The sequence below is a fragment of the Ursus arctos genome, unplaced genomic scaffold, assembly GCF_023065955.2.
Source record: "Ursus arctos isolate Adak ecotype North America unplaced genomic scaffold, UrsArc2.0 scaffold_19, whole genome shotgun sequence".
NCBI lineage: Eukaryota > Metazoa > Chordata > Mammalia > Carnivora > Ursidae > Ursus > Ursus arctos.
In genome coordinates, this window is record NW_026622863.1 from 45,654,056 (window position 1) to 45,677,853 (window position 23,798).

Below are 23,798 nucleotides of genomic sequence, written 5' to 3' on the forward strand. Positions count from 1 at the left end.
CTCCCCCCCTTGCTCTCCCCACTCCTTCCCCCGGACCCAGCTCCCAGGCCTGTCTGGGGGAGGGGGCAGGAAGGCCTGAGCTGGCCTCCCCGGCCCAGCTTCCTGCCCCGTGGGGGCTGGACGGGAAGCTGGGGCTCCAGCCGGAACCCAGGCTCCCCCCACGACTTCCCTCCCCTCCCGGGGCTGCCCTCGGGTGGGGGAGGGGAGCAGGGCTCCCCGAACCCCGGTCCTGCCCCCGCGCTTGGGCGCTGGGCCAGGGGGCCAGGACTCCCTTGTCCCCACGGGGCCTGGCCCCCCCCCGCGGGGCCGGGGCTGCTGGGTACAGAGCTGGGGCCGCCCGCAGGCAGTCCAGGAAGGTGCTGAGCCCGCAAGTTTCCCTTCCTGGGAGGCCTCCGCGCCAACTCAGCCAGGCGGGCAGGTGGGCGGGGTGTGTCACGAGGGCGTGGCGAGGGCTCCGGCGACCGCGGGGTGTGCAACCCCGGGTGTGCGGCCAGGACTTGTCCTCGGGCCCAGGCACGGGCTGGGCGTGCGAGGGCCGCGACCCTGGGGGTGTGTCTGGGTGTGTGGGACTGCTCCGTCTGGGACCCGGGGTGTGACAGCGTGTCTGGGTATGACGGGGCCAGCTGCTGTCTGCGGGGCCTCGTGGGACTCCCCAGGCCTCAGTGTGTGGGGCCACGAGATGTCAGACTGAGTGGGCACGACTGGCCCGCAGTCTGCGCGATCGTGACGTGTGTCTCCATGTGTGGTGTGTGTCTGGGTGGGACTGGGGTATGTCAGGCTGCGTGCGCGTGCACTGTGCCCGTTCGTGAGCGTGACCCCACAGGAGGACGTTTGTGTAACTGTTGGTGGGTCCCAGCAGGAGTCTCTGTTTCACTTCCCGATGGGGCTCTGAGGCTGGGAGTTGTGTGTGCGGGGCACCCTCCCAGAATCCGTATCTGGGGTGCGGTGGTCGTATTCGTGTGACTGTGTTCTGCCGGGTCCCGGGGAAGCTCCAAGGCGGGGCTGTGCACGCGTAAGGCGGTGGCACGCATGGGCTGTGGCGGTGTCAGAAGTCTTCGTGTAGCCACCGTGGCTCTGAAAGATGAATGTGTTTGCGAGACTGTGGGACACGGTCCACCTTCGGACCTCTGTCGTGTGAACGTGCGTGTAGCTGTGCCGCATTTTCATGGGGCTGCAGTGACGACTGTCTGTGTCACCGTGTGCTTGCAGGTGTCTCTACACAGGAGGTTGGTGAAAATGGCAGCATGTCCTTACAGTGACCCCCACCTAGGGTGATCCTTGGGCCAGGAGCAGGTCAAGGCCCAGCCCTGGGAAGGGCGGGGGGGGGGGGGAAACCTGGGAGGAAGAGGGGAAACTGGAGAGGCCGAGGAGGAGGAAGCAGGAGAGAGCTCAGGGGCAAAACCAGAGCAGATGGGAAGAAACAGGGCAGCCAATGGGGAGCCACCCTGGCTCAGGGCCCTGGCATTTCTCCCTTGGACAAATGGTCTCCCTGCAGCTGCCCTCGCCCGCATTCAGTCTACACAACCTGACATGGCTCCCATCTCCCTCAGAGTACAAGTTCCCACAGGCCCCCACAGGCCCGATGTGCACTGGGAAGCAATATCCGTGCAGAGCTTATGTGCCTAGATCCTCAACTCCAGCTGTGTGGGCTCGAATCCCAGCTCTGCCATGTGCTAGTTGTGTGATCTTAACAAGTAACTGAACCTCTCTGTGCCTCGGTGTTCCCATCTGTAAAGTGGGAGAGCAAACGGTCTCTATAGCAGGAGAAGGCAAACTATTTCTATAAAGGGCTAGGTAGTAACTATTTGTGACTTTGCACACAGTTTCTAGTCAGCTGTACCTGTGTAGCACGAAACAGCCCTAGGTGATACACAAAGGAATGAGCGTGGCTGTGCTCCAATAAAACTTTATTTACAGACACAGGCAGCGGGCCAGAATTGGCCTGCAGGCGGTAATTTGCCAAGCCCTGCTCTGCTGGGCTGTGGGGAGAATGCAGGGAGCTCCTCCAGCCATACCTGGCAGGGGGAATATTATTACTCTCTGGCCCCTGCGCGTTAATCAACTGACTCAGCTCCCAGCACCCTTCCCCTTGTGCCTTCCTTTCCAACCACATTGGCCTTTCCTTCCAGTGTCACTCACTCCAAGTTCATGCTCGTCCCCAGGCTGTGCCTAGATCTTCCTATCGAGAACACTCTTCCCCAGTGCTCCCCCAGACTGCCTTCTTGACTTCCTTCAAGTCAGATGCTGCCTCCTCCAAGGAGCCCTCCCTCCTCCCCCAAACCATCTCTCACTCCATCCTGCTTTCCTGTCTTAGTGTCACTTCCCACATCTGTCTCCTCCCCAGGAAGTAGGCTCGTGGTGGGCAGGAACTGTTCCCTTAACCTCTCTGGGCTCTGGCTCCCTCACCTTTAAAGAGGGTGTTATCTCAGATGACACTCTATCTCAGAGCTTTGTTATGGTGATTACAGGAGGTGCTCAATATAAGGCATTTGGAAGAGGGCACCGGGCGCTCACTAAATAAATCTAGCGTCTGCAGGGAGTACTTGGAACTTAAGGGGTGCTCAGCAGGTGTTTGTGAGAGCGACAAGAGAGGGCACATGGAGCGGGAATCCGGGAACGTCGGGAATGTCGGGAGGGAGACCCCAGCCAATGACCCAGCGACACTCACAGAGACCCCAGTCCTCTCTCCACCTTTAATGGACCCCAGGGGGGGCCTGGGGCGCGGTGTCCTTAAATACAGCCCGGCGCAGCGGGCGGGGGCGGGGCCGGGCCTGCCGGGTGGGCGGGGCCTTCCGGGCGGGGCGGGGCCTCAGCTGCACTTGCAGGAGCGCACGATCATGTTGGACAGCTGCTCCACCTTGGGCTTGCGGCCCACGTAGTACACGATGGGCAGGGGCTCCAGAGCCTGCGGCACGCAGCACGGCGCCGCCGACGCGCCCGGGTTGTGCTGGTTGTACAGCGCCAGGACCTGCGTGGGGGCGTCAGGGTCGGGGGGCGTGGGTAGGGTTCCCCCGCCCCCTCCCGCCTCTCCCCCGCTCCCCCTGTCTCTTCTTGGTCTGTTCCGTTCTCAGTCTCACTCTCCCCATTTTCCACTCCGGCCTTGTCTTCAGTCTCTCTCTCTCTCTCTCTCTCTCTCTCTCTCTCTCTCTCTCTCTCTCGGTGCCGATCTGTGGACTCAGCCTTTTTCTCGCATGCTGTCTCTCCCATTCCGTCTCCCCGCCTCCCGCGCGCCCCGCCGCGTCACTCACTCCGTCTCTGTGGGTCTCCCCCTGCGCTCTCTCTACCTGCTCTGACCCTGCCTCCTCCCATCTCTGCACCGTGCGCTCCGATCTCCGCCGTCTCTCTCTACCTCCCAGCTGGCCCGTTCCTCTCTGATGTTACCTGTTTGTCTCCCTCCACTCCCTTGGTCCCCTCTCCCCCCTGCCCACCCCCTGCCTGTAGCCAGACGCACCTTGCTGTACTGCGTGTCCAGGCTCCAAATGTAGGGGCAGGGCCCCAGGCAGAAGTTGGCGTGGTAGCCCTTGGGCTCGTGGATCCACTTCCAGCCCAGATCCTTGCGGAAGTCGATGTAGAGCTGCCGTACGCAGCAGTTCTTTTCGGTGGAGCTGCAGGCGGGAGGGGGGAGCCCGGGTCAGGAGGGGCTGCTGCAAGGGCGGCGGGGCCCCCGGGGGCGGGGGTGGGGGGGCACCCCGGTCGCCCCCAGCACAGTCCCCGTCTCTGTCTCCCTTGCACCGCCTGTGACAATAACAGCAATAACAGTGATAGCAACCATAAGCACTAACACTGATAAAGCACTCTGGCTAGTCAAGCCCTGTGCTAAGGGCATCAGTAAAGCCTATCTCATGCAAGGCTCAGACCGCCTGGAAGAAGCCAAACGACCGTCCACATGCGTTAAGTTCTATGCGTGCACCAAATGTTTGTTGAACCACTACCGTGTGCTTGGCTGGGATCTCCTAGGGACTCGGTACAAACGAAACAGACAGAAATCCCCGACTTCTGGGGCAACATGCTAGAGATTGTCATGTCACTCCTCTGCTCTGAACATGGCTCCAACATCACTCGGGGCAAATGACCAAGTCCTCACCAGGAACCCCAAGATGCTGCCTGGTCGGCTGGTCTCAACTCCCTCCCCACCCTCCCTGCCTCCAGCCCTACTAGCATCCTCCCTGTTCCTCAAACACAGTCCTGTCCCAGGACCTTTGCACTTGCTCTTCTCTCTTCCTGGCTTGCTATTCTCACAGATAGCCACTCTGGCTCGTTTCTTCAGTTCATTTAAACGTCTGCTCAGATGTCCTTTACGCAGGGAGCCTTAACTCCTAGAACACTGGCTGACACAAGCGGGTGCTCAATCCATATCCAAAATGCCAATCCAGATGATCATGAACTCCATTCAGAGTAATCAAGGCATTGCAGTCATGCAAGAAAAGATGACACTGTCTCTATTTGAAGCGGGGCAAATTTTTTAAAACATTTTTTTAGAAGTAATCTCTACACCCGATGTGGGGCTCGAACTCACATCCCTGAGATCAAGAGTTGCATGCTCTACGGACTGAGCCAGCCAGGCGTGCCAAATCGGACAAATCCTAATACCAGTTGAAGCTGGATGAGAATTCATGGGAATTCTTCATTATACTATATCTTGGTTGCTTTTGTCTACATGTCAAATTTTCCATAATAGAAGAAAATTTTAACCAGAACAGGAAAAACAGTCCCCAATATATAGATTGTTTTTTTTTTTTTCCTCTCCTCTTCCTCTGATTTATTTTCCTTCTTAAAACTTATTGCCACATAGGGTGCCTGGCTGGCTCAGTCAGGAGAGCGTGCAACTCTTGATCTCTGGGTTGTGAGTTCAAGCCCCACATCGGGCGTAGAGATAAATGTGTGTGTGTGTGTGTGTGTGTGTGTTAAAATGCATGTTGGAGGGGCACCTGGGTGGCTAAGTTGGTAAGGGGCGCCCTTCGGCTCAGGGCATGATCCCGGAGTCCTGGGATCGAGCCCCACATCAGGCTCCTTCACTGGGAGCCTGCTTCTTCCTCTCCCACTCCCCCTGCTTGTGTTCCCTCTCTCGCTGGCTGTCTCTCTCTGTCAAAGAAATAAATAAAATCTTTAAATAAATAAATAAATAAAAAATAAATAAAATAAAAAGCATGTTGGAGAATAGTGATATATAACACTCTACTGCTCTTGACTCATAATCATCCTCAGAAGCAAAAGCCAGTCCTCCCCAGCCGGGGGCCCAGGCGCCTGCTTGTCTGGAAGGAACTGGGACATTTTCTGTGCGGGCCTCTAGGGCCATGGCTGAGCTGCGCAGGGTGGCTCAGTCGCTTAAGCAACTGCCTTTGGCTCAGGTCATGTTCCCAGGGTCCTGGGATCGAGCCTGCTTCTCCCTCTGCCTGCCTGTTCCCCCTGCTTGTGCTCTCTCTCTCCCTCTCTCTCTGTCAAATAAATAAAATCTTTAAAAAAAATACATATGGTTATGTGTAAGTGTTTCAAACAGAGACTGTCTCTGGAAGGAGACACAGAGACAATAAAACTGGCTGGGTCCTCTTCGGAGAGGGGCAGGGGTCAGAGCCGGAGGGTTTCTGAGTATTCTTTCTAGGTTTGGTAAACGTGCATGTATTTACTTAGTCAAAAATTAATCAACAGAGAATGAATTAATCTCAAAACCCTGTGAGGAAGGCCTTATTATCATTCCCATTTGAAGGGTGACGACACTGAGCCCCAGAGAAGGGAGCGCTGCCTGCTCACGCGTGGTGGGTAAGCCGTGGAGCTTGGGGCCGGCTTCACAGCTAACACTGCGCCACCCGGGAGCCTGGGCACGGCCATGTCAGCCCAAGCCGAGTAGGAAGAGGTGATGATAGAGCAGTTCCCGGGGCAAGACAAGGCCTCTCCAAAAGCCACAGAGCCCTGAGAAGGGAGCCAGGAATCTGAGATCCCTATGAGCTCAGCCTGGTTCCTCCCCAGGCTGGTTGGGCCTCAGTTTCCCCATCTGTCCAAAGACACAGGGAATGTTAGCTCAAATCAAGGTGTTGTTAAGGGCCAAGGAGGCGTCAGGAAGTCCATGTGTGGGTTCAGCGAGGGTCCTGAGCTCCCGAAACCACAGGCACACACGTGTGCATTTAGAGACATTACTTCTGGGGAGATTTCCTGGCTTTCAGCTTCTCCAGGGGGTCCTAAACTCAGAAAAGGGAAAGAACCCCTGTCCAGAATAATCTTTCACTTCTGGTTCAACTCTGACCGGGACTTCTGAGGTCCTAAGATTTGAATAGTCTGTGACTCTTATCACCCACCTGGAACATTCTCCACCTGGGGTCCCCACGGCGGCAGATGCACCACCTGCGAACTTGCGCAAAATGCAAATTCCCCGGCCCCACCCCAGACCTACTGAATCTGAAACTGGGGGTGGGCTTGGGGCTGGGGGGCGGCAGGCCATATTTAACAAGCCTGCAGGTGACTCTGAGGCACCGTGTAACCCATGTGTTCAGTGCAAGTTCGAGGCCTCTGGCAAAGCTTTTAAGTACACTCCATGCTCAACGTGGGGCTTGAACTCACGACCCGGAGATCAAGAGTCACGTGCTCTACTGACTGGGCCAGCCAGCTGGCCCTCTTGTGAAGCTCTTGCTTCGAGGCCCCTCTCGGCCGTCCGGTCAGGGCCTGATAGGTAAAAGAAACCCACTCGAGGCCCCAGGACAGGCCAAAGGGCCTCACATCGTCCTTGGATGCAGGGGGAGCATTCAGGGAGGCTAGCTTCCACAGTCTCACATCACGACCAAGTTCACTGCGTCTTGCCCCCTACCCACTTCGTCTCCCCCACTGGACGATTTCGAAGCACATGCCATCCACCTTGCCATTTCATCCCTAAATATTTCCACACCTCTCTCCAAGCAAATCAGGACTATTTTAAAACAACACCACCATACCACATCAGAAAAATTCACAATGATTCCCTGATATCATCAAATACATAGTCAGAGTTCCCATTTCCTCAACTGTCTCACAAATGTCTTTTCGTTTTTACTCATCTACATCAATAAAGAACCAAATAAGGTCTACACATTGCAATTGGTTGATCTAGCTCTTCAGATTCTTCTAGAAATCTACAGAACCATCTCTCTACTCCCCCCCCCCCCCCCCGCCTTGTGTTTGTTGAAGAAAGTGGGTCAGGTTTCCCACAGTCTAACTGCAGGGGACTGCAAGCACGTGGTGTTGTTTAGCCTGTTCCTCCGTCCCGGGATTTCTGGAAAATTGGTAGCTGGATCTACCATCTTGATCAGCTGCATGTTCAGTTTTTTGGCCCAACTTCCTAAGGGACGCTGTGTCCCTCCCTACGGAGCCTCACGTGGCTGGCTGCCTCCCTTTGTAAGGTAATTAATGCTCTTAGCACTCAAGACCTCCCTTCGTGCATTCATTCAGAGGGTTGCTGGGCTGAGGGCTGGGGCTGGTGCCGAGCTCCGGAGCAGAACGGACTCTCCAGCAGGGGAACGGCCTATAAGAAAGCCCAGGGGTACCATTAAAATATTTAGCAGGGGAGGGACAAGGTCAGGTTATTGTTCTAACTTCGCAACATTTAACTGTGAGTGTCCACATCCTGAGGAATCCAGCTTTTCGACTTTCTTAGATTGCAATACTCCAGGAGCTCCAGGTTCTCACACTCCAGTGGCATTTCCAGCTTGCTGGGATTCCCACATGCCAGCTCTCCGGGATCCTGCCGTTCGTGAGTTCCACTGTTTCAATATTGCATACGAGCATTCCACAATCCCGAGCCCATCGCTCAAGAGGTCCAAGCTGCTACTTCCTAAGATCCCAGGCTTCCAAGCTTCTAGCATTCCAACACTGAGCCCCAACACTCTAGGATCCACTCTGGCTTTCTCCAACCCCAACATTTGTGGATGCTAAGATTTGAACACAGGCTTTCCCCATCCTGAGCCCAATATTCAAGGACTCCAACCTGCCAATGGCAGAGGAATCCAACATGCACCATCTTCCAATTCTGAATTCCCAGATTCTAGGATCCCAATATTCTTTTAGTCCAGGGTTCTCAGATTTCAACCATTCACATGGAATCCTAGTGCCCTAGAATCCCAACCTTCTAGAACCACAACCTACCACCGCTGAACTCCCACAAGCTCCGTGCCCCTCATTCCAACAGTCTGATTCCAACATACCAGCAAGAAAGCAACCTGAGCTCAACATTCTAGAGCTCCCAGGGCACACATCCCAGCATTTTAGCACTCGGACCTCGTCCTCGGAGCCTTCCAGGCTGGAGAAGAGGCCAGTCCACACGTAACACCAGCCAGGTGCCCAAGACATCAAGCCTGGTCAGCAACTGGCCATTACACCCCCAGCCTAGGAGGCCCCAGTCGAAGGCAGAAAGGTCACCTGAAGCAGTAGTTGGTGTCCAGGGCCCGGCGATGCCGGGAGCTGTGCAGGTGCTGGGCCCTCTCCAGTGGGGTGGCCATGAGGAGCAGGAAGGGCCGGTTCATGCCGTGAATGGTGGCCAGGTCACCTCGGCGGCTGGAACTGAACCCTGCTTTGGTTTGGAGTTGTGGGGGGTGGGGGAGACAGAGACACACACTCTCAGATGGATGAACGGGGGCAGGGCAGGGGGAGGAAGACACGCACGCAGGCACGCACACACGCGCACTGGCATGGGGCCGGGCCAGGGAGATGGGCCTCACCGTTGATATCCACTTGCAGTGTATTATCTTTGCTGTCACAGGAACAGTGGGCACTGAGGCGAAAGCCCTCTACTTCCCCTGTGGGAGTGGGTAGAAGGAAGCCAGTGTGAGGTGTGGCTCAACCCAACACTGTAGGGGGTGGGGAGCAACCCTGGGGTGGGGGGCTCCTGCCTGCCTCCCTCTTCCCCTGCCTGCCCTCTCCCTGCACCCTCTTGCTTCCCCCTCCTCCTCTTTCAGGTCTCAGCTCAGAGGTCACCTCCTCCAAGAGGCCCTCCAGGACACAGGCCCCTCCCCCACAGTGACATCATTTTATTTTCTCCATAGTATTTACCCTCTCTGACATTTGTATTTGGCTATTTATTTCCCTCATTTTTTCCTCAGTGGAAAGCAGGATACATGGGGGCAGGGATTCCTGTTCTCTTGTTCCCCGCTGGGCCTAGCCCACAGTCATAAAAACAAACATCTACTGAGTAGCCCTGTTCTTAACACTCTGTGAGCATTATCTCCTTCAATCCTCACCAAAGCTCCCCATTTTGCAGACATGGAAGCCAAGGCCCACAGAGGGGAGAGGACTTGCCCCAAGTGGGAAAAGGTAGGGCCGGGATGCAAACCCACAGGGCAGCTGGGGGAGGTTTCTTGAATAAATGGCTGATTTTCTAAGCTCCTACTAGGTGCTGGGCCCTGTGCTGGGTGCTCTGGGCTCAGCAGTGACCTAGACTGGCCTTTGTCCAGCCGCGCAGGACACTCCTCCCAGCTCCTACCTGCTCCTGAACCCCTATCTCTCAACACCTGGCTGAACCACCACTTATCCTGAAAGTCTCAACACTTCCTTCCCCCAGGAAGCCCTCCCAGACCCACAGACTGGGCCAGGTGCCCGCTTCCGGCTCCCGTGGCGCTCAGCACCTCCCCGCCCCAACACTGCTCCTTCAGGTCATCACTGCTGCCTCGGGCTTTGGCAAGACTTTCTAGGTGTCTGGAAGTGACAGTGGGCCCCTGGAGAGCAGGATCTAGAAGTGGTCTTAGTTGCCACTGCGTCCCCAGCATCAAGAGATTAGGAAAGGGGATGTGGGCGCTATGGACTACGACGGGAAGGACAGACACAGTCCTCTTACAGACAGATCGGATGTCTCACGTTCTCCCTGGACTCAGGGCCTGCCTCGAACAGCTCTTGCCCGTCCCTCCTTCCTGGGCTGATCCCACTCATCCCTCAAATATCACCTCCGATGGTGCCTCCTCCAGGAAGCCCTCCCTGACCCAAGGCTGGGTCAGGAATCTCCTCTGGGCTCCCCAACCCAGCCCTACCCAATTTTCAGGTCTTTCCGCACTTCCCCCACCCTAACAATGGACCACGGGCTCTGTGAGGGTAAGGATGGGGCTATTTGGGTCACCGCTGTGTCCCCAGCATCACCCAGCACAGGGCATGTGCTCAGGAAATGGATTAAGTGTTAATCACTCAGGTTTTTGAGGGTCTGGGAGGAAGACCAGTCCTTGGCTCTTTGGCACCAACATGGCGCAGCAGCTGGTAGGCAGGGCAGCCCCAGGACAAACAATGGCTCTATCCCATTACAAAATAGGGGTGGGGCAAAGAAGCGGTCCTCACCTCCATGGCTCAGCCACTGTCGCACGACTCCTGTGACATCGAAGGACAGCCATTCTGGCGTGTCGCTGGGCGCCAGCAGCCGGTTGCTGAGGTAGCGCCAGGAATCGTTGCTATATTTCTGGGGGATGATGAATTTCGGGGAGGGAGACAGTGAGTAGGTGCTGCCCACATCCCCAAATACACTGACTGTACCCCGACTCCTTTGCTCCACCAGAGTCCCTCAGATGGTCCCCTCCCAGACCCACATTGTGGGACCTCGTGGGAACCACCAACCCCAAAGCGGCCCTGGGAGGAGAGGAGAGAGACCCCCGGGCCAGGGGGGATCAAGGCCCCTGGACTGCTCGGCCTCTACCCTGAGCCCCAGGCCTGAGTTTCCTCACTGGTGAAACGCCAGGCCCCTTTCAGCTTGGACAGCCCACCATGCTGAGATCCTCCGCGGACATCTTGAGGTCCACTGAGCATACAATTCGGCAAATTTGATACCCTGACTTCTTAGAGTCTGGAACTTTCTACGGGCTTATGTTAGAAGTCTCTCCCAAACTCCAGTGCTCGGGAGCACCCCAAGAATTCCGCACTCAATAAGCCTGACAAGTCCTAGGACACCGATGTTCTTCACGCCCAGGAGTCTGACACGCCCCAAACCCAGATGCAGCCGTCCTCCCACACCCCTGTGCAGTGATCCTCTGGGGCTGGCAGAACGCTCCAGGCCCCGGCAGCGTAAAGCTGAATTCTCCAGACTCCAAGAAGTTTGACAATAGACCGAATTCCTTTGTTGTAAGAGTCAACCACCCACCATTAAACCTCAATGTTCCCTAGGCCATGGATTCTAGGTCACAGAACCTTCTGGAGACTCCAGCCCTTCTGGAGGCCCCAGTCTTCCTGGAGACTCGAAATCTTCTAGAACAGAGCTATCCAAGGGAACTTTCTCTGACGATGGAAATGTTCTTTATCTGTGGCATCCAAAATAGCAGCCGCTGACCACATGTGACTACGGAGTACTTGAAATATGGCCAGTGAGACTGACAAGCCGAATTTTTTCTTTTATTTAATTTTAAGTCAACATAAATGGCCCTGTGTGGCTAGTGGCTACCCTATTGGACAGCACGGTCCGAGTGCCTCTCACCTTTCAAGATCCCAGCCTTCTGAGTGCTTAATACCCCAGGGTGCTAGGAGTCTGCAAGTTCCCAAGAATCCTACCATGCCACAGCGCGTGCGCCTCCAACCTCTGCAAGTTGTCTCTGTGAACTTGGCAACCACCAGCCGCCCGGGGCGCCCACCTTGGCCCCAGCGCGCATGCGCGGCCCACCCGCCTCCGGGGCTGGGGGCCGCTCCCACCTGGTACAGCTCCACGTGCTGCTCGGCTTTCAACTTGAGCCTCAGCAGGCGCAGCTCCGCCCGGGAGAGCAAGACGGGCTCGGGCACTGCTTCTCGGAGCTCCGATGTGTTGAAGAGCATATAGATGCTGTGTGGGCTTTTCTTGATTTTCTCATAGATTTCTAGGCGGGAGGAGCAGAGAAGAGGGATGTCAGGGGTTTGGCGGGGAGCTGGCTGGCACACCCCAAGTCTTAAAAGCGTGGGCTTCACGGCTGACAACCCTGGGTCAGGACCCGACTGTGACACTCTTTAGCTGTGGGACCTTGGACAAGTGGCTTGCCCTCTCTGGGTTTGTCTCCTCGCCCTGTAAAACGGGGTCTGAACCACCCTTCTCTCCCATCGTCGGTAAAGTGTCCACTCAGTACATGGCAGTAGGGGTGCTGCTGGGCTTGCTCGGGCCCCCCCCCCCCCCCAGCACTTGGAGCCTCTGGTGCAAATTAAATTGCGGTGTAGGATCAAGGGCTGGATCAGACCAGGCTTGTGCTGCCTTTCAACTCTGTGACCTTGGGCAAGTCACATTCCTTCCCAGAGCCTCACTTTCCTGCTGTTGTTTGGGACCCCGCAACCACACCGAGCTCCCTAACTTCCAACCAGGCTCTCCTAACTGAAGCAATGGGTAACTTTGGGCAAGTTGAATTCCACTCTCTGAGCCAGATCCTCATCTACAAAACGAGGACTGACGGCCGGGTTACCGTGTGACGTACGTGAGATGGCGCGGATAAGCGAACAGCGGAGTCCGCACACGGGGAGGTGCGCTCATGGTTGTGTGTGTGTGTGTGGGGGGGGTTAAAGAGCACTATTTGCGAGGTGCTGTTCACAACACTTTAGGACATTTAAACCTCACAATCACTCCATGAGAAAAAGACTATTATACCCATTTTAGAGATGGGGAAACAGGTCATTTGCCCCATGGTGACAGAGGTAGGGAGCTACAGAGTTGGGGTTCAAACTCGAGCAGTCTGGTCCCAAAGACTGTGCTCTTAAACCCTAGGCTATGCTGCCTCCCTGTTATTGTAACATTATTATTATTACTATTATTATTATTAATTGCTTCCTCTCTTCTCTACCTCCCTCAGCTGGTTAGACAGGGCAAAGTTCATTGTAGGTAGGAATGGCTTTGGGCAAGGGAGGGAGAAAGTTAGGTAAGAGTGCTTTCTAGTCCAGGAAAAGTTTGGGATGTGCAGGCAGGCCATGACCTTCTGGATCGACTGGGGCACATGCTTTAGGCTTCTGCAGTGGGGGTGCAGAAATGGTGGAGACAGGATCTGATGAGAAAGGACAGAGGAAGCTCCTTCCATGGGCCCCTGCCCCTACTCTTCCCTACTCTAGCTAGGCCAGCCCATCCCCCACAAAGAAGCCCTATCTTGACTCAGGGGTTACTCAGCAAACCCCAAAGGAAGGGTAGCAGAGGGGCGTTGAGGGGAGTAGGGAGGCAGATAGGGAGGGAGAAGAAATGAGGAGCAGGACTGGTCAGAAGGAGAGATGGAGAGACCGCGGACACAGGGAGACAGGAGGAGCAGGGCGTGGAGAACAGAAAGGGGGAAAGAGGGAGGAGACAGAAACGGGGAGACCCACGCATGGGGGTGCGGAAGAGACGGAAGGCAGAAATGGGGCAGACACACACGAAAGAGAGGCATAGCGCTGGGGGCGAGACGGAGGCCGACTGGGAAGGAGACAGGATGGAAAGTGTCAGTGTTAAAGAAATTTCTACAAGGAAGGTGAAGCGACCACGGGAAAGGTGAGGCTGAGAGGTGGGTGGGGAGGGGCGTCTACCGACTGGAGCTGCAAGCTGAGCGCACGCAAGGCCCGGGGACCCACAGGTGCGCCACCCAAGTCAGAAAGGACAAACAGGGGGCCGCCCCCAAGCCTCCGGGCCCCGCGGGACACCTGGGTCCCCGCGTGGGCGCCGGGGGGGCGGGGCGGGCCCAGCGGCCGCCCCGCCCCGAGCTGGGGTGAAGAGGCCTGGAGGCGCCGCCGCCGCGAGGGCGGGGACCCGACCTGTCCCGTCTGGCCCCAGGCTCCGCGCGCGATCCCCGTCCCCCCGGCACGGGAAGGAAAGGGAAGGGAGGGCGAGGCGGCCGGACGCTGGGGTTTCCCCAGCCTCCCCGAGACGAACTGGGACTCTGGGGTCCAGACTCTGTCAGCTCAGCGGGGTCCTCCTCCCCCCCCTTCCGGGAGGGCAGGCTCCTCCCTCCGCGCGTGGCACCCACGTGGGGCTCCCTCACCCCGACCCAGTCAGTTTTCTCACCCAGATCTTGCAGAGTCGCACCCACCCACCTCTCCCCCTAGGGCTCGACTCCTCACTCAGCCCACTTCCTCCCCTCCTGCGGCGTGGGGGGCTCGCTGCTCCCAGCATGGCACTGTTTATGGCGCCCTCCGCCCTCTACGTTCCCCCCTTTCTCATGCTTGTCTCCCCTCTCTCTAAATCCCTTCCCACCACCCAGTATTCTAGGTGTCTTGGGGGCTCGCTTCCCCCGCTGGGCTTGCTCCTCTCACGTCCCTATGCCAAATACTCGGGGCACCTCGCGCGCATCCCCGGCGCCCCCCTGGGGTCTCCGCTGCTCTCCCTTTCCGGCCTCCCCCACCCCACGAACTCGGGTCCGCTTCTTCCCCGCATTTATCAGCCCACTCGCCGCCTCTCGGTGGGCCCTCCCCCAATCCCGCGTGTTCTTCGCGCACGCGGCAAGCGGGTCCATTCTCCACTTTCCCAGCACCTCCGGGGTTCGCTTCACCTAGTTTTTCTGTCCTTCTTGAATTTTCTCGCGTCGTGAACCCTGAGCTCTGGGTCAGCTTTCCCCACTGCCTCTCCTTCCTCAAATGCCGGGGTCTTCGCTTCTCCCAAAGCGGGCTCCCTCTCTGCAGCCCTCACGCCACGACCCCCCACGCTCTAGTGCCGGGTAGAGAAGGAAGTCTTTCTACCCCTCCACCCGCCCCCCCCCCAATCGCTTCTCTTCCTCTAGGGGACTGCCCCCACGATCCCGCATGTTCCCATGGCCCTCTTCTAGAAGCGGTCCACTTCGCTCACTATCCCCTCCTCTTCAAGGCCAGATACCTGGGGGGTAGGGAGCTCAGTCCTATCGTCTTTGAGACCCCCCTCCCGCGTTCCCGGCAACCCCGGGGGTCCTCTTCCTCTAGCCGGTTTCCTCTGCCAGTAATTTCCTCCCCGTGACCCCTGCACTCCGGCGCCCCCTGGGGGCTCCCCTCCAGGGTCCCCAGCCCCTCTGAGCTCACTGTTGGTGTTTTCCACCATTAGCACGCGGGTGACCTCCTTGGCGTAGTAGTCCGCCTCAGGCTCGGGCTCCGGCTCGGCGCTCTCCCCCGCCACCCGGTCGCGGGTACTGTTGTAAAGGGCCAGCACAGCCTCGGGCAGCGGGCCGGGCGGCACCTCCCCCTGGCTCGGGGGGCTGGCGAGCCGCAGCTTGGACAGGATCTGGCCGCGGATGGCCTCGATGCGCTTCCGCTTCACCAGTTCCATGTCGATGGTCTTGCAGGTGGACAGTCCGGCGGCCGGCCGGCCAGGCGTCAGCACTAGTAGCCACAGCAGCGGCAGCAGCAGCGGCAGCAGCCGCAGCCCGGAGGGCGGCATGGGGGAGGCGGCGCCCCCGGCACTGCCGAGAGCGCGAGCCGGGCTGGGGTGGGAAAAGGGAGGCCCCGCCCCTACAGGGGCTGGGGGTCTCCCGAAGAAAGGTAGGAGGGTCGGGGTGGGGGTGGGGGAGTTGATGCCCTCAGGGAGAACCGAGCGGAGGTGGAGGGAGGCTCTGATGGGTGGTTTCTCGGTATCCCAAGGAAAAAACCGAGATGGGCGAGATCTGGTACCAGAGGTGGGTGGTCTTGAGTAGGGGAGTTGAGGCAGGTCTGAGAGAGATCCCGTCTCCCGGATCCCGGAGAAGGGTCCTTGGATGCGCAGGGGCTCAGGAGAGAGGCTGGGGGTGAGGGAGCGGCGTGCAGGGGGGTGCGCCCGAGGTCTGGGGTCAAGTCTTCGCGGGAGTCCGGGTTGGCGGCTCCTGAGGGCTGGTCCGGAATGGGGGCGCCTGGGGGACGCCGTGGAGGGGGCAGGGAGGGAGCAAGCGTCCGAGGCGGTGGTGGGCCGGTCTGGGGTCCCCGAGTCCTGCCTCCTGGCAGGGCAGCGCCGCGCCAATCGGTCCCCGCGCCTCCGGCTCCCAGCGGCAGCGGAAAAGTCTCAAAACTTTTTTTCCTCTTCTCCCAACCAGCTCGTCCCTCCTCCCGCTCCTCCTCCCCCTCCTCCCCGCAGTGGCGGCGGCGGCGGCGGGGGCGGCGGCGGCTCGTCTCAGACTCTGGGGCCTCGGGCTGCTCCTCCGCGACTCCTTCCTCCGCTCCCGGCCGAGGCCGGCCCGCGGGCGGCTCCGAGCCGGGGGGTGCCCCGGAGGGGGCGTCCCCCCTGCCCCCGGCCGGGGGCCTCGCTGTCTGGCGGATCCGCGGCGGGAGGAGGGGGTGGGACGGCCCGGGGCGCGAAGGGCGGCGGCGGCAGCAGCGGCGGGGACCAGCTGGGGCGGCGGGGGGTTTTGAAGCCGCCCCGGCCCCACCCAGGAAGCGCGCGGGGCGGGGGCGGCCCCCAGGGGGAGGACATGGGGGGGCCGGGCCACCGTCCTCATCTCGCGTGGGCGGGCTCCGAGGGGGGTCCCTTAAGCCCCGGGGGGAGGGGGCGGGCACCCCGGCTCCGCCCCGCGAACGGGGTGCTGCCTCCTGGCGGCTGAGTGCGACCAAAGCGGGCAAACGGGTTTCGTGTGGCTCTGAGGGCTGCTGGGGGTCACGGCGAGAATGAAGACCTGGCGGGGAGGGCTCACTCAGAGGCTGGGAACACCGGGTACGGGGGCGGGGGGGGGGGATCGGAGAGCAGGGACTCCAGCGGACAGAGAGTGGGAGGCTGGGGAAGAGGGTCAGCCAGAAGACGGGGGTCCCACTGGGGAGAGGGGCAGAGAGAAAGGAGAAGGCCCAAGGAGAGGGGGTCCTAAGAGGGGCACCCAGAGCGGGAAGGGGGACAGAGGATGGGGGATGCGGGTGTGTCAGAAGGTGTGGGCCTGAAGGAGGGTGTCAGTGGGAGGATAGGGCACAAGACATCTGACCAAGGAAGGAAGTCAGGAAGGCACCCACGCCTGTAAGAATTGCTCTCCTTTATTGAGCACTTCCATGGGCAAAGCAGCCTCATCTCACCCAGCACCCCGTGGCCCCACATGCTTATTGCCCCCATTTTACAGATGGGGGAACTGGACCTGAGGGGGCAGCCACGGGGCTTGAGGTGCTAGCCAGGACAGAAGCCATGCCCCTGGTTGGCCGGGGTCAGATCCAGCAGTGTCCAGAGCCCACGCTTCTGACCCCTGGGCCATCCCGGCCCACGACAGGTGGGCAGGGCTCTGGACAAGGGTCTGCCCGGGAGGCCGGTCAGCACTCCACGCCATAGCGGTCGAAGTGGCGCAGCAGCAGCCCCAGCTCCAGGTGCACGGTGCCGCCGGCAGCCGTGTGCAGGCGATAGCGGTCGGCCCCGCTGTAGATGGCATCCCCGTGCAGCAGCTGAGGGCCGCCACCCACGAAGGCCCGCGCCAGCTGCTCCCGCCAGCTGCCTAGAGGCCGCCACGTGGGGCAGTCCAGCTGGTGGGTGCCCGGACTGCTGGGCACGTGGCAAAAGCCGTAGCCTGCAAGCTGACAGCGGCCGAAGCTGTCCTGCGACCACACCTGGAGATGGAGCCGGGGCCAGCCTGCAGGATGGGAGGGAAGGAGGAAGGAAAGGAGCGATGGTGTGGCCTCCCCAGCCTGGATCCCCACCTCCTTGACCTCCACAGGCCCAGTCCCCTCCCTGCTGGGTGTCTGCCCCAGCCTTCTCTCTGGACACCCATTCACAAAGGCAGGCAAAGGGATCTTTCTGAATCTGTGTTCTTCCCCTACTGAAAACCATTCCATGGCTCCCCAGTGCCCTCAGTGTCAGTCCAACCTCAACATTCTGGATCTGGCCTCAGCTGACATCCCTTTCTGTGGCCGCCTCTTCCGTGTCCCCAGATCAGTGCAGTACAGTCCCCAGGTGAGTGCTTTGAGCCTAGGCCTGGACACTTCCTTCTTTCCTCACCATGGCCCACTCTGTGTGCTCTGGGCCCAGGGCCTTCCTTCCTGCACATTCCAACTAGCAGCTGGAAGCATCTTTCTCCCATTTCCATTGGTTTCTTAACGTCCTTAGAACACAGTTCAGCTCCCCAACCTGGTAGGCAAAGCTCTTGGAGATCTGGCCCCATTTCACCCTCCTTTCTGTGCCCCGCTGTGCTAGGCCCTATTCTAGAAGCTGGGGACACAGTGGTGAACAGAGCAGACAAAAATTCCTGACATCCTAGACAACGAATGTAGTAAATAAGCAAATTATAGGGTATGTCAGATGGTGATCACCGCTCTGGAGAAAAATAAAGCTGGGGATGGTGGGGGTGGGGATGCAGTTTTAGAAAGTGGGTGAGCAAGGGAAGCTTCCCTGAGAAGGTGACATGTGAGCCAATGCTTAAAGGAGGGAAGGGAGCGGGCCATGCAGATGTACATCTAGGGAAGAACGCCCCAGGAGAGGGAACGGCCAGTGCAAAGGCCCTGAGGTGGGGAGCTGCCTGGTGGCGCCAGTGTGGCTGGAGCAGACTGAGAGAGGGAGAGGGAGAGGAGGGGACAGACCAGATTGTGCAGGGCCTTAACGAACCACGATAAGGCTTTGAATTTTACCCTGAGTAAGACGGGGACCATGGAGAAGGAATGGGACCCAACTTGGGTGTTCACAGGGGCACAGATTCTGGGGGCAGGGTGGGAACACAGAGAAGAGGTTATTGTAATTGTCCAGGTGAGAGGTGAAGGTGGGCAGACCAGGGTGCCCAGGGAGAGAAGTGGGGGGATTTAGGATACATTTCAAAGATACAGCCCAAGGGATTTCCTGATGGGCAGAATGGGGGCTGAGGAAAGAGGAGGCAAGGATGGGTGGGACCCACACTGGAGGACGAGGGGTCTGCAGGGCTGAAGGATGGCTCCCTGCCTCAGACTCTGGTCTGTCACCCACAGGCAGCCAGAAGGATCTTTTAAAATTGAAATCTGACTTGTCAGTCACCTGTTGTGGCTCCCGGTGCCTTCAGGAGATGGCCTCAGGGCCGTGGCCTGTCCCCTGTCCCCTGCCAGCTCACCCCTAGCTCTCCTCTTATTCACCCTCAATCCTCCCAATGCCCCTGGCTCACTTTCCTCTTTAGGCCTTTCACACACAGCTCTCTGCCTAGAACCCGCTTCCATCTTTCGGGCTTCTCAGCTCCTACTAGCCTTTCATGGCAAAGCTCAAACATCCCCTCCTCCAGAAAGCTCTCCCTGAACTCCTTGGCAGTCAGGCATCTCCTCTGGGCTCCCCTACCCTCTAGGATTCCCCCATCCCAGACCTGCCCCCTCTGGGCTACCCTGTCTGGGGACAGCTCTGTCTCTCTCTCCCAAGGGGATGGTGAACCCCGTGAGGACAGGGCTTGGGGGGGGTGTGCCGTCTCAATCACCAACATTTCCCTGGCATCACCCAACACAGGTGGGGCACAGGGCAGACTCTCAGTAAATATTATTTATATTGTTGAAATACATGGCATGTTTACCTAGGCTATTTCCTAGAATCCACTCCTCTCCAGTGATCTCAATTTTCCACGAGAAAAGGTTTTCTGATACCCTTCCTCCCCCGGACACTCGTTTCCCCTGTGAGCAGCTGAGCCAAGAGACTGCAGAACAGAAGGGCTACCAGCCCTGCCTCCCTCTCATAACCCCCTCCCAGCTTCCTCCTGACTGAAGACTCTGTTTATCTCTTTGAAAGCCACCTCCCTTCTCTCCCTGTCCCCACCTTCCCCTCTCCCCCTGCAGCCCTGGCTCCTGGCCTAGTCCTACACACTCTAGAGGCAGCCTGCAGAGGCCATCAGCTCTGCCTCTCCGGAGCCAGGCCTGGCTAGGAAAGGGACCCAAAGGGCCTAGGGAACAGGGATGGGACTTGGTGTTCCCACGCCCAGCTAGCCCCCCTCCCCCTCAGCCAGGCCCAGGGCTTATGCCGGGAACCCACCTTGGAGGCCTTTGGTGGCGAAGTGCAGGTCGATGGGGTGGGACCAGTAGGCCATGTCCCCTACTTGGGGGGTGTCCACCTGTGTTTGGCCCTCCCGCACACCTGACAGGAGCTTCCATGCTGCCCCTGCAGGGAGGGGTGGGAAGCAGACATCAGGAAGGCGAGGCCATTGGGGCTGAAGGACCCTGTTTCTCCCTGGCAGTGGGGGTCAGGGGTTACAAAGTGTGGACTCAAGAGCCTGGGTTCAGATCCTGGTACTACTTCGTCCTGCCTGTGCAACCTCGGGCGAGTTACCTGTCTCTGCCTTGGTCTCCCCTTCTGTAAAATGGGTGTCATAAGAAACACATCCCTCATAGTTTTGTGAAAAGATTCAACGAGCCAATACACAGAAAGCCCTTAGAACAGTCTCTCGGGCACAGTGAGCGCCGGGTAAGCGCTAGATAGCATTTTATTACTCTTCTCACCCCACATTAGAGGCCTCGTCCAAGGACTAAATGGGGCTGAGGGTGTCCTTCAAGAGCTCCAGCACATGGTGAAAGGTGCACAATAATAGCAATTGTCCCGAGGCTGATAATAATAGCGAAAGAAAGCCAGACGCTGTGCTAAGCACTTTAGCCACAAATTCATTTAATCTGCCCTCTGGGGCTTTGAATCCCCACCCCACCCCCACTTTAGACTCCCCTTGGGAGACCACAAGGCCCTGCATGGCCTGGTCTGTGCCCCCTTCCTGAACTCACCTCCCATCACTCTCCCCATCCCTCACCACCCTCTAGCTTCGCTGGCCTGATTTCTGTTCCCCTCCTCAGGGCCTTTGCACTGGCTTTGGCCTCTGTCCAGAAAGCTCTGCTCTTGAATGTACCCATGCCTGGTTTTTCCTCATCCTTCAGGGATCGGCTCAAGTGTGCCACCTCTCACAGAGGGTCCTCCCTCACCCTCCTATCTGAACGCTAGTCCCTGTCACGTCATCTCCTCTCACTGCTTCCCGTAGCGACCACTATCAGTAATCCCTGTGCTCATTTCCTCACCTGCTTTTTAAAATTTCTCTCTCCTCTACTTGGGAGCCCCAGGAGAGCATGCCTCTTGCACACTGCTAGGTCCCCAGGACCTCAAACTCTGATCTTGGTACACAGAAGGTGCTCAATAAATGTTTATTGGGCAAATAAGTGCTCCTAGGAGGTGGGTGCCAATATAATCCCCATTTTACAGGTAAAGAAACAGCCTCTGAGAAGGAAAATCACTTGGCCATTTATTCCATGAACGCTTACTCACGGTGGTCCATGCTGGGCACAGCAGGAACGTGGTTGACCACGGTGCCACGGTGGCGCTGGACTCAAACTGTGCTCTCTCTGACTGCAGGACCCAAGCCCTTGATCTGGCTGCCCATGAGCTGGATTAACTGTCCCCCCACCAAGAGCCCCCTGAGATAATAAAAATCACATCGGTTATCGCTCCCTTCTGGGCCAGGTGAGGAAAGTACCAGGCCTTGAGTCAGGCTCTAGACATACAAGATGTCCCAAGGCCCCTCTGAAAGACAAATGTTCCCACTTTACAGATGAGGAAAAACAAGACTCCAAGAGGCAGCAGCACCTGGCCAGGGTCACAGAGCAGGTGAGTGGCGAGGTCAGACTGGAAACTAAGTCTGACTCCAGACCTGCCTCTTATCTGCTCAGCTACAGGACCGCCCCCTCCTTTCCCCGGGAATCTCAGCCACCATTCTACCTACAGCGAAATCGCAAAGGACCCAGGACCTCCAGAGGTGACGATGGCAAGAGCCACTCATTTCGTAAGCGTTTATTCTATGCGGGGCAGCACATCCAAGACTTTACTAACAGAACCGCATCCAGTTTTTACACAAGCTAAGCAAACACTTAATGGGATAGGCCCTTTTCTCAGTGCTCTTCATACCCATTTGGTCCTCAAGAGAACCCCATGAAGTAAGCACCGTTATTATTCCCATTGTATAGACAGGGAAATCAAGGCAAAGACAAGGGCCCAAGGCCACATAATTAATATGCAGTTTTGAACTCAGGCAGTTTGCTCTTAACCTCAACACTCTGCTCTCTCTTAGCTGCTGTTAGCTTCATTTTTAGACAAGGAAACACAGAGGTCAAGTCCAAAGGCCACCAATCAGTAGGTAAGGGAGTTGGTATTTGAGCCCAGATCTGGTGGCCTACAGCCCTACCCATTACACTGGATGTTATGCTGCCTCTGAAGGGGAGGCATGAAAACTGGGGCTTCCGCAGTCCCTCCTGGGCCTGTGTGGATGAGCATGGATGACTGAGAAGGAAAATCGGAAGGGGTTCCTACATTCCCACAGGGAATTATGAATACAGGAGGGTGGCCTCTCCTCTGTAAATCCGGGATGAAAACCCATTTTACAGGAAGAACTCAATAAAGCAAAGAATGAAGATGGGGGAGGGACCCAGGGCACCCCTAAGTCCAGTGGGGTTAGGCTGGCTAGTGTTTTGAGGACTGGGAGAGTGTGTGTGTGTGTGTGTGTGTGTGTGTGTGTGTGTGTGTGGCAGGGGGTGTCTAGTCCCATATCTTTGGGGGCTGTGTGTTCAGAGAGGGGGAGTCAGAGCCTCCAGAGCGATGGGATGGGAAGAACAACGTGAGAGTCACATTGTCAGAGTATGGTCATGGCTAGGAGTCCCGGGAGCCAATGGAAGATGAAGATCAGGGACTAGGCCAGGGGGTGAAGGAAGGAGGGTAGAAACTCTGGGTTGGGGGTATGGGTGGGGAAATGAACCGGGCCAGGGAATACCTGTGTGGACGCCCCACTTGCAGAAGAGGCTACTTTCCGAGAAACCGGTGGCCCCCATGATCTGCCCGATCACGTGCACCTCAGCCATGGCCCTGAGGGAAAAATGTAATCACAGCCCTGTGAAGTCAGTGTACTGTTATCTCCAACTTGACAGATGGGGAAACTGAGGCCTACCAAGTAAGGGGTGGTACTAGCATTCTCAGCTAGTTTCGTCAAACTACTGAGGCTGCAGTCTTAACCACGATCCTGACCGCCTCTCCAGGAGAGCCCCGGAAAAATGAAGGGGGTGGGGTGAGAGCTGGGTGAGGAGCTGGCGTCTAACTACCCGCCTCTAAAATAACTTCTGACTTTCAGCGCGGCGGAAAACCCCGCCCCAAGGGCCTGTGGCCCCACCCACAGACACAAAGCCCCGCCTCGTCGCGTCCGATCGCCGAGTGCCAAGAAGCGCATGCGCCTTAAGTGCAGGGCCGCCTTAGCCCCGCCTCTAAGCCCGCGCATGCGTTGTTCCTACCTCAGCGCACCTAACGGTTAGGTGGGGCGAAGAGGCAGAGGATATCGCAGTTCATGGGCCTGACCTGTCCCTCTCTCCGCGGACGCCGACTTCCTAGGCTTGCCTCGCGCCTCTCCCAGGATCCTCCTGGCAGCGAGAGACCTGAGGCGCGGATCCCTCCGAGGCTGCGCCCGCCTTCGGGCTCCCTGGTTGTTGCTGGGGCAACAGCAGCCTCCTCCTCTAGTCTGGCGCCCGCCCCTGCGGGCCGCTAATTGGCCCTAGCAGCCTTCGGGGGCGGAGCTAAAATGTGATGGACGTTTTCTCTCCCCTCTCACTCCATTTTGGGAAAAGCGCCTCTCCAAACACTACTCGTGGTTCCGCCATTTGGGGCGTGGTCGGGCCTCTACCATCTTGAGTGTGGCTGAGGAAGTTTGTGCGCCTACTGCTGCCCCAGGATACTTTCCTCACAAAATAAGTGAAGCCCTCGACGCTGCGAGCTTCCCGAAATTCTCTCCCAGCCCAGACCATAAATCAGAAATTTGAGCCAGGAGCAGCGGGCAAGCTCCCTGTGGTCATTGCGTGCATCCCAACGTCTTATCATGAAAAAAAAAAAAAAAATCCTTCCTCCTTCAGAGAGACTCAAGTTTGGGAGGGGGTTTTCCTTCCTTTTTTAGTTTCCCGTGGCTCCTCAAGTAATGATAAATGCAACTTCCTTCTCCGGAATACCGCCCAGTTCACTATTAGTACTGATTCTGAGCAAGGAGGGGGAGCGTGGGGGGAGGGGTATGAGAAATGAGGAACTGAGGCCCCTTTATCTGCAGAAAATCTGGTTCTGGAAGGCT

General features: G+C 57.9%; 2 protein-coding genes across 5 annotated transcripts; both read right to left on the bottom strand.

The window, feature by feature from the left end:
• Positions 1 to 1,537: 1,537 nt before the first annotated feature.
• On the bottom strand, positions 1,538 to 15,238 carry TGFB1 (transforming growth factor beta 1). Of its 2 annotated transcripts, none has more exons than XM_026482237.4 (7): positions 14,884 to 15,238; positions 11,614 to 11,774; positions 10,279 to 10,396; positions 8,679 to 8,756; positions 8,380 to 8,530; positions 3,452 to 3,605; positions 1,538 to 2,968 (listed from the first exon to the last, which is right to left on the bottom strand). In XM_026482237.4, the coding sequence occupies exons 1-7, from the start codon at positions 15,236 to 15,238 to the stop codon at positions 2,810 to 2,812; spliced, it is 1,176 nt and encodes a 391-aa protein (XP_026338022.1). In that variant the 3' UTR covers positions 1,538 to 2,809. The 2 variants fall into 2 exon arrangements, with proteins under 2 accessions (XP_026338022.1, XP_026338023.1); XM_026482238.4 differs by having other exon boundaries at positions 1,541 to 2,968; positions 8,380 to 8,527.
• Positions 15,239 to 16,763: 1,525 nt separating this feature from the next.
• B9D2 (B9 domain containing 2) lies at positions 16,764 to 23,219 on the bottom strand. Of its 3 annotated transcripts, none has more exons than XM_026482234.4 (4): positions 22,978 to 23,219; positions 22,467 to 22,558; positions 19,703 to 19,828; positions 16,764 to 17,366 (listed from the first exon to the last, which is right to left on the bottom strand). In XM_026482234.4, exons 2-4 carry the CDS (start codon positions 22,552 to 22,554, stop codon positions 17,053 to 17,055), a joined length of 528 nt encoding a protein of 175 aa, XP_026338019.1. In that variant the 5' UTR covers positions 22,555 to 22,558; positions 22,978 to 23,219; the 3' UTR covers positions 16,764 to 17,052. The 3 variants fall into 3 exon arrangements, with proteins under 3 accessions (XP_026338019.1, XP_026338021.1, XP_026338020.1); XM_026482236.4 differs by having other exon boundaries at positions 23,042 to 23,207; XM_026482235.4 differs by having other exon boundaries at positions 22,988 to 23,207.
• Positions 23,220 to 23,798: the final 579 nt, after the last annotated feature.

What these genes read in the sequence shown, in the direction of transcription:
- B9D2 (XM_026482234.4), bottom strand. Translation starts at nt 22,554, where the DNA reads ATGGCTGAGGTGCACGTGATCGGGCAGATCATGGGGGCCACCGGTTTC. An exon ending in CAAGTGGGGCGTCCACACAG is followed by an intron (nt 19,829 to 22,466) that starts GTATTCCCTGGC and finishes CCCTCCCTGCAG; the next exon opens with GGGCAGCATGGAAGCTCCTG. An exon ending in CGCCACCAAAGGCCTCCAAG is followed by an intron (nt 17,367 to 19,702) that starts GTGGGTTCCCGG and finishes CCCATCCTGCAG; the next exon opens with GCTGGCCCCGGCTCCATCTC.
- TGFB1 (XM_026482237.4), bottom strand. Translation starts at nt 15,238, where the DNA reads ATGCCGCCCTCCGGGCTGCGGCTGCTGCCGCTGCTGCTGCCGCTGCTG. An exon ending in AGCACGTGGAGCTGTACCAG is followed by an intron (nt 10,397 to 11,613) that starts GTGGGAGCGGCC and finishes ATCATCCCCCAG; the next exon opens with AAATATAGCAACGATTCCTG. An exon ending in ACAGTGGCTGAGCCATGGAG is followed by an intron (nt 8,757 to 10,278) that starts GTGAGGACCGCT and finishes CCACTCCCACAG; the next exon opens with GGGAAGTAGAGGGCTTTCGC.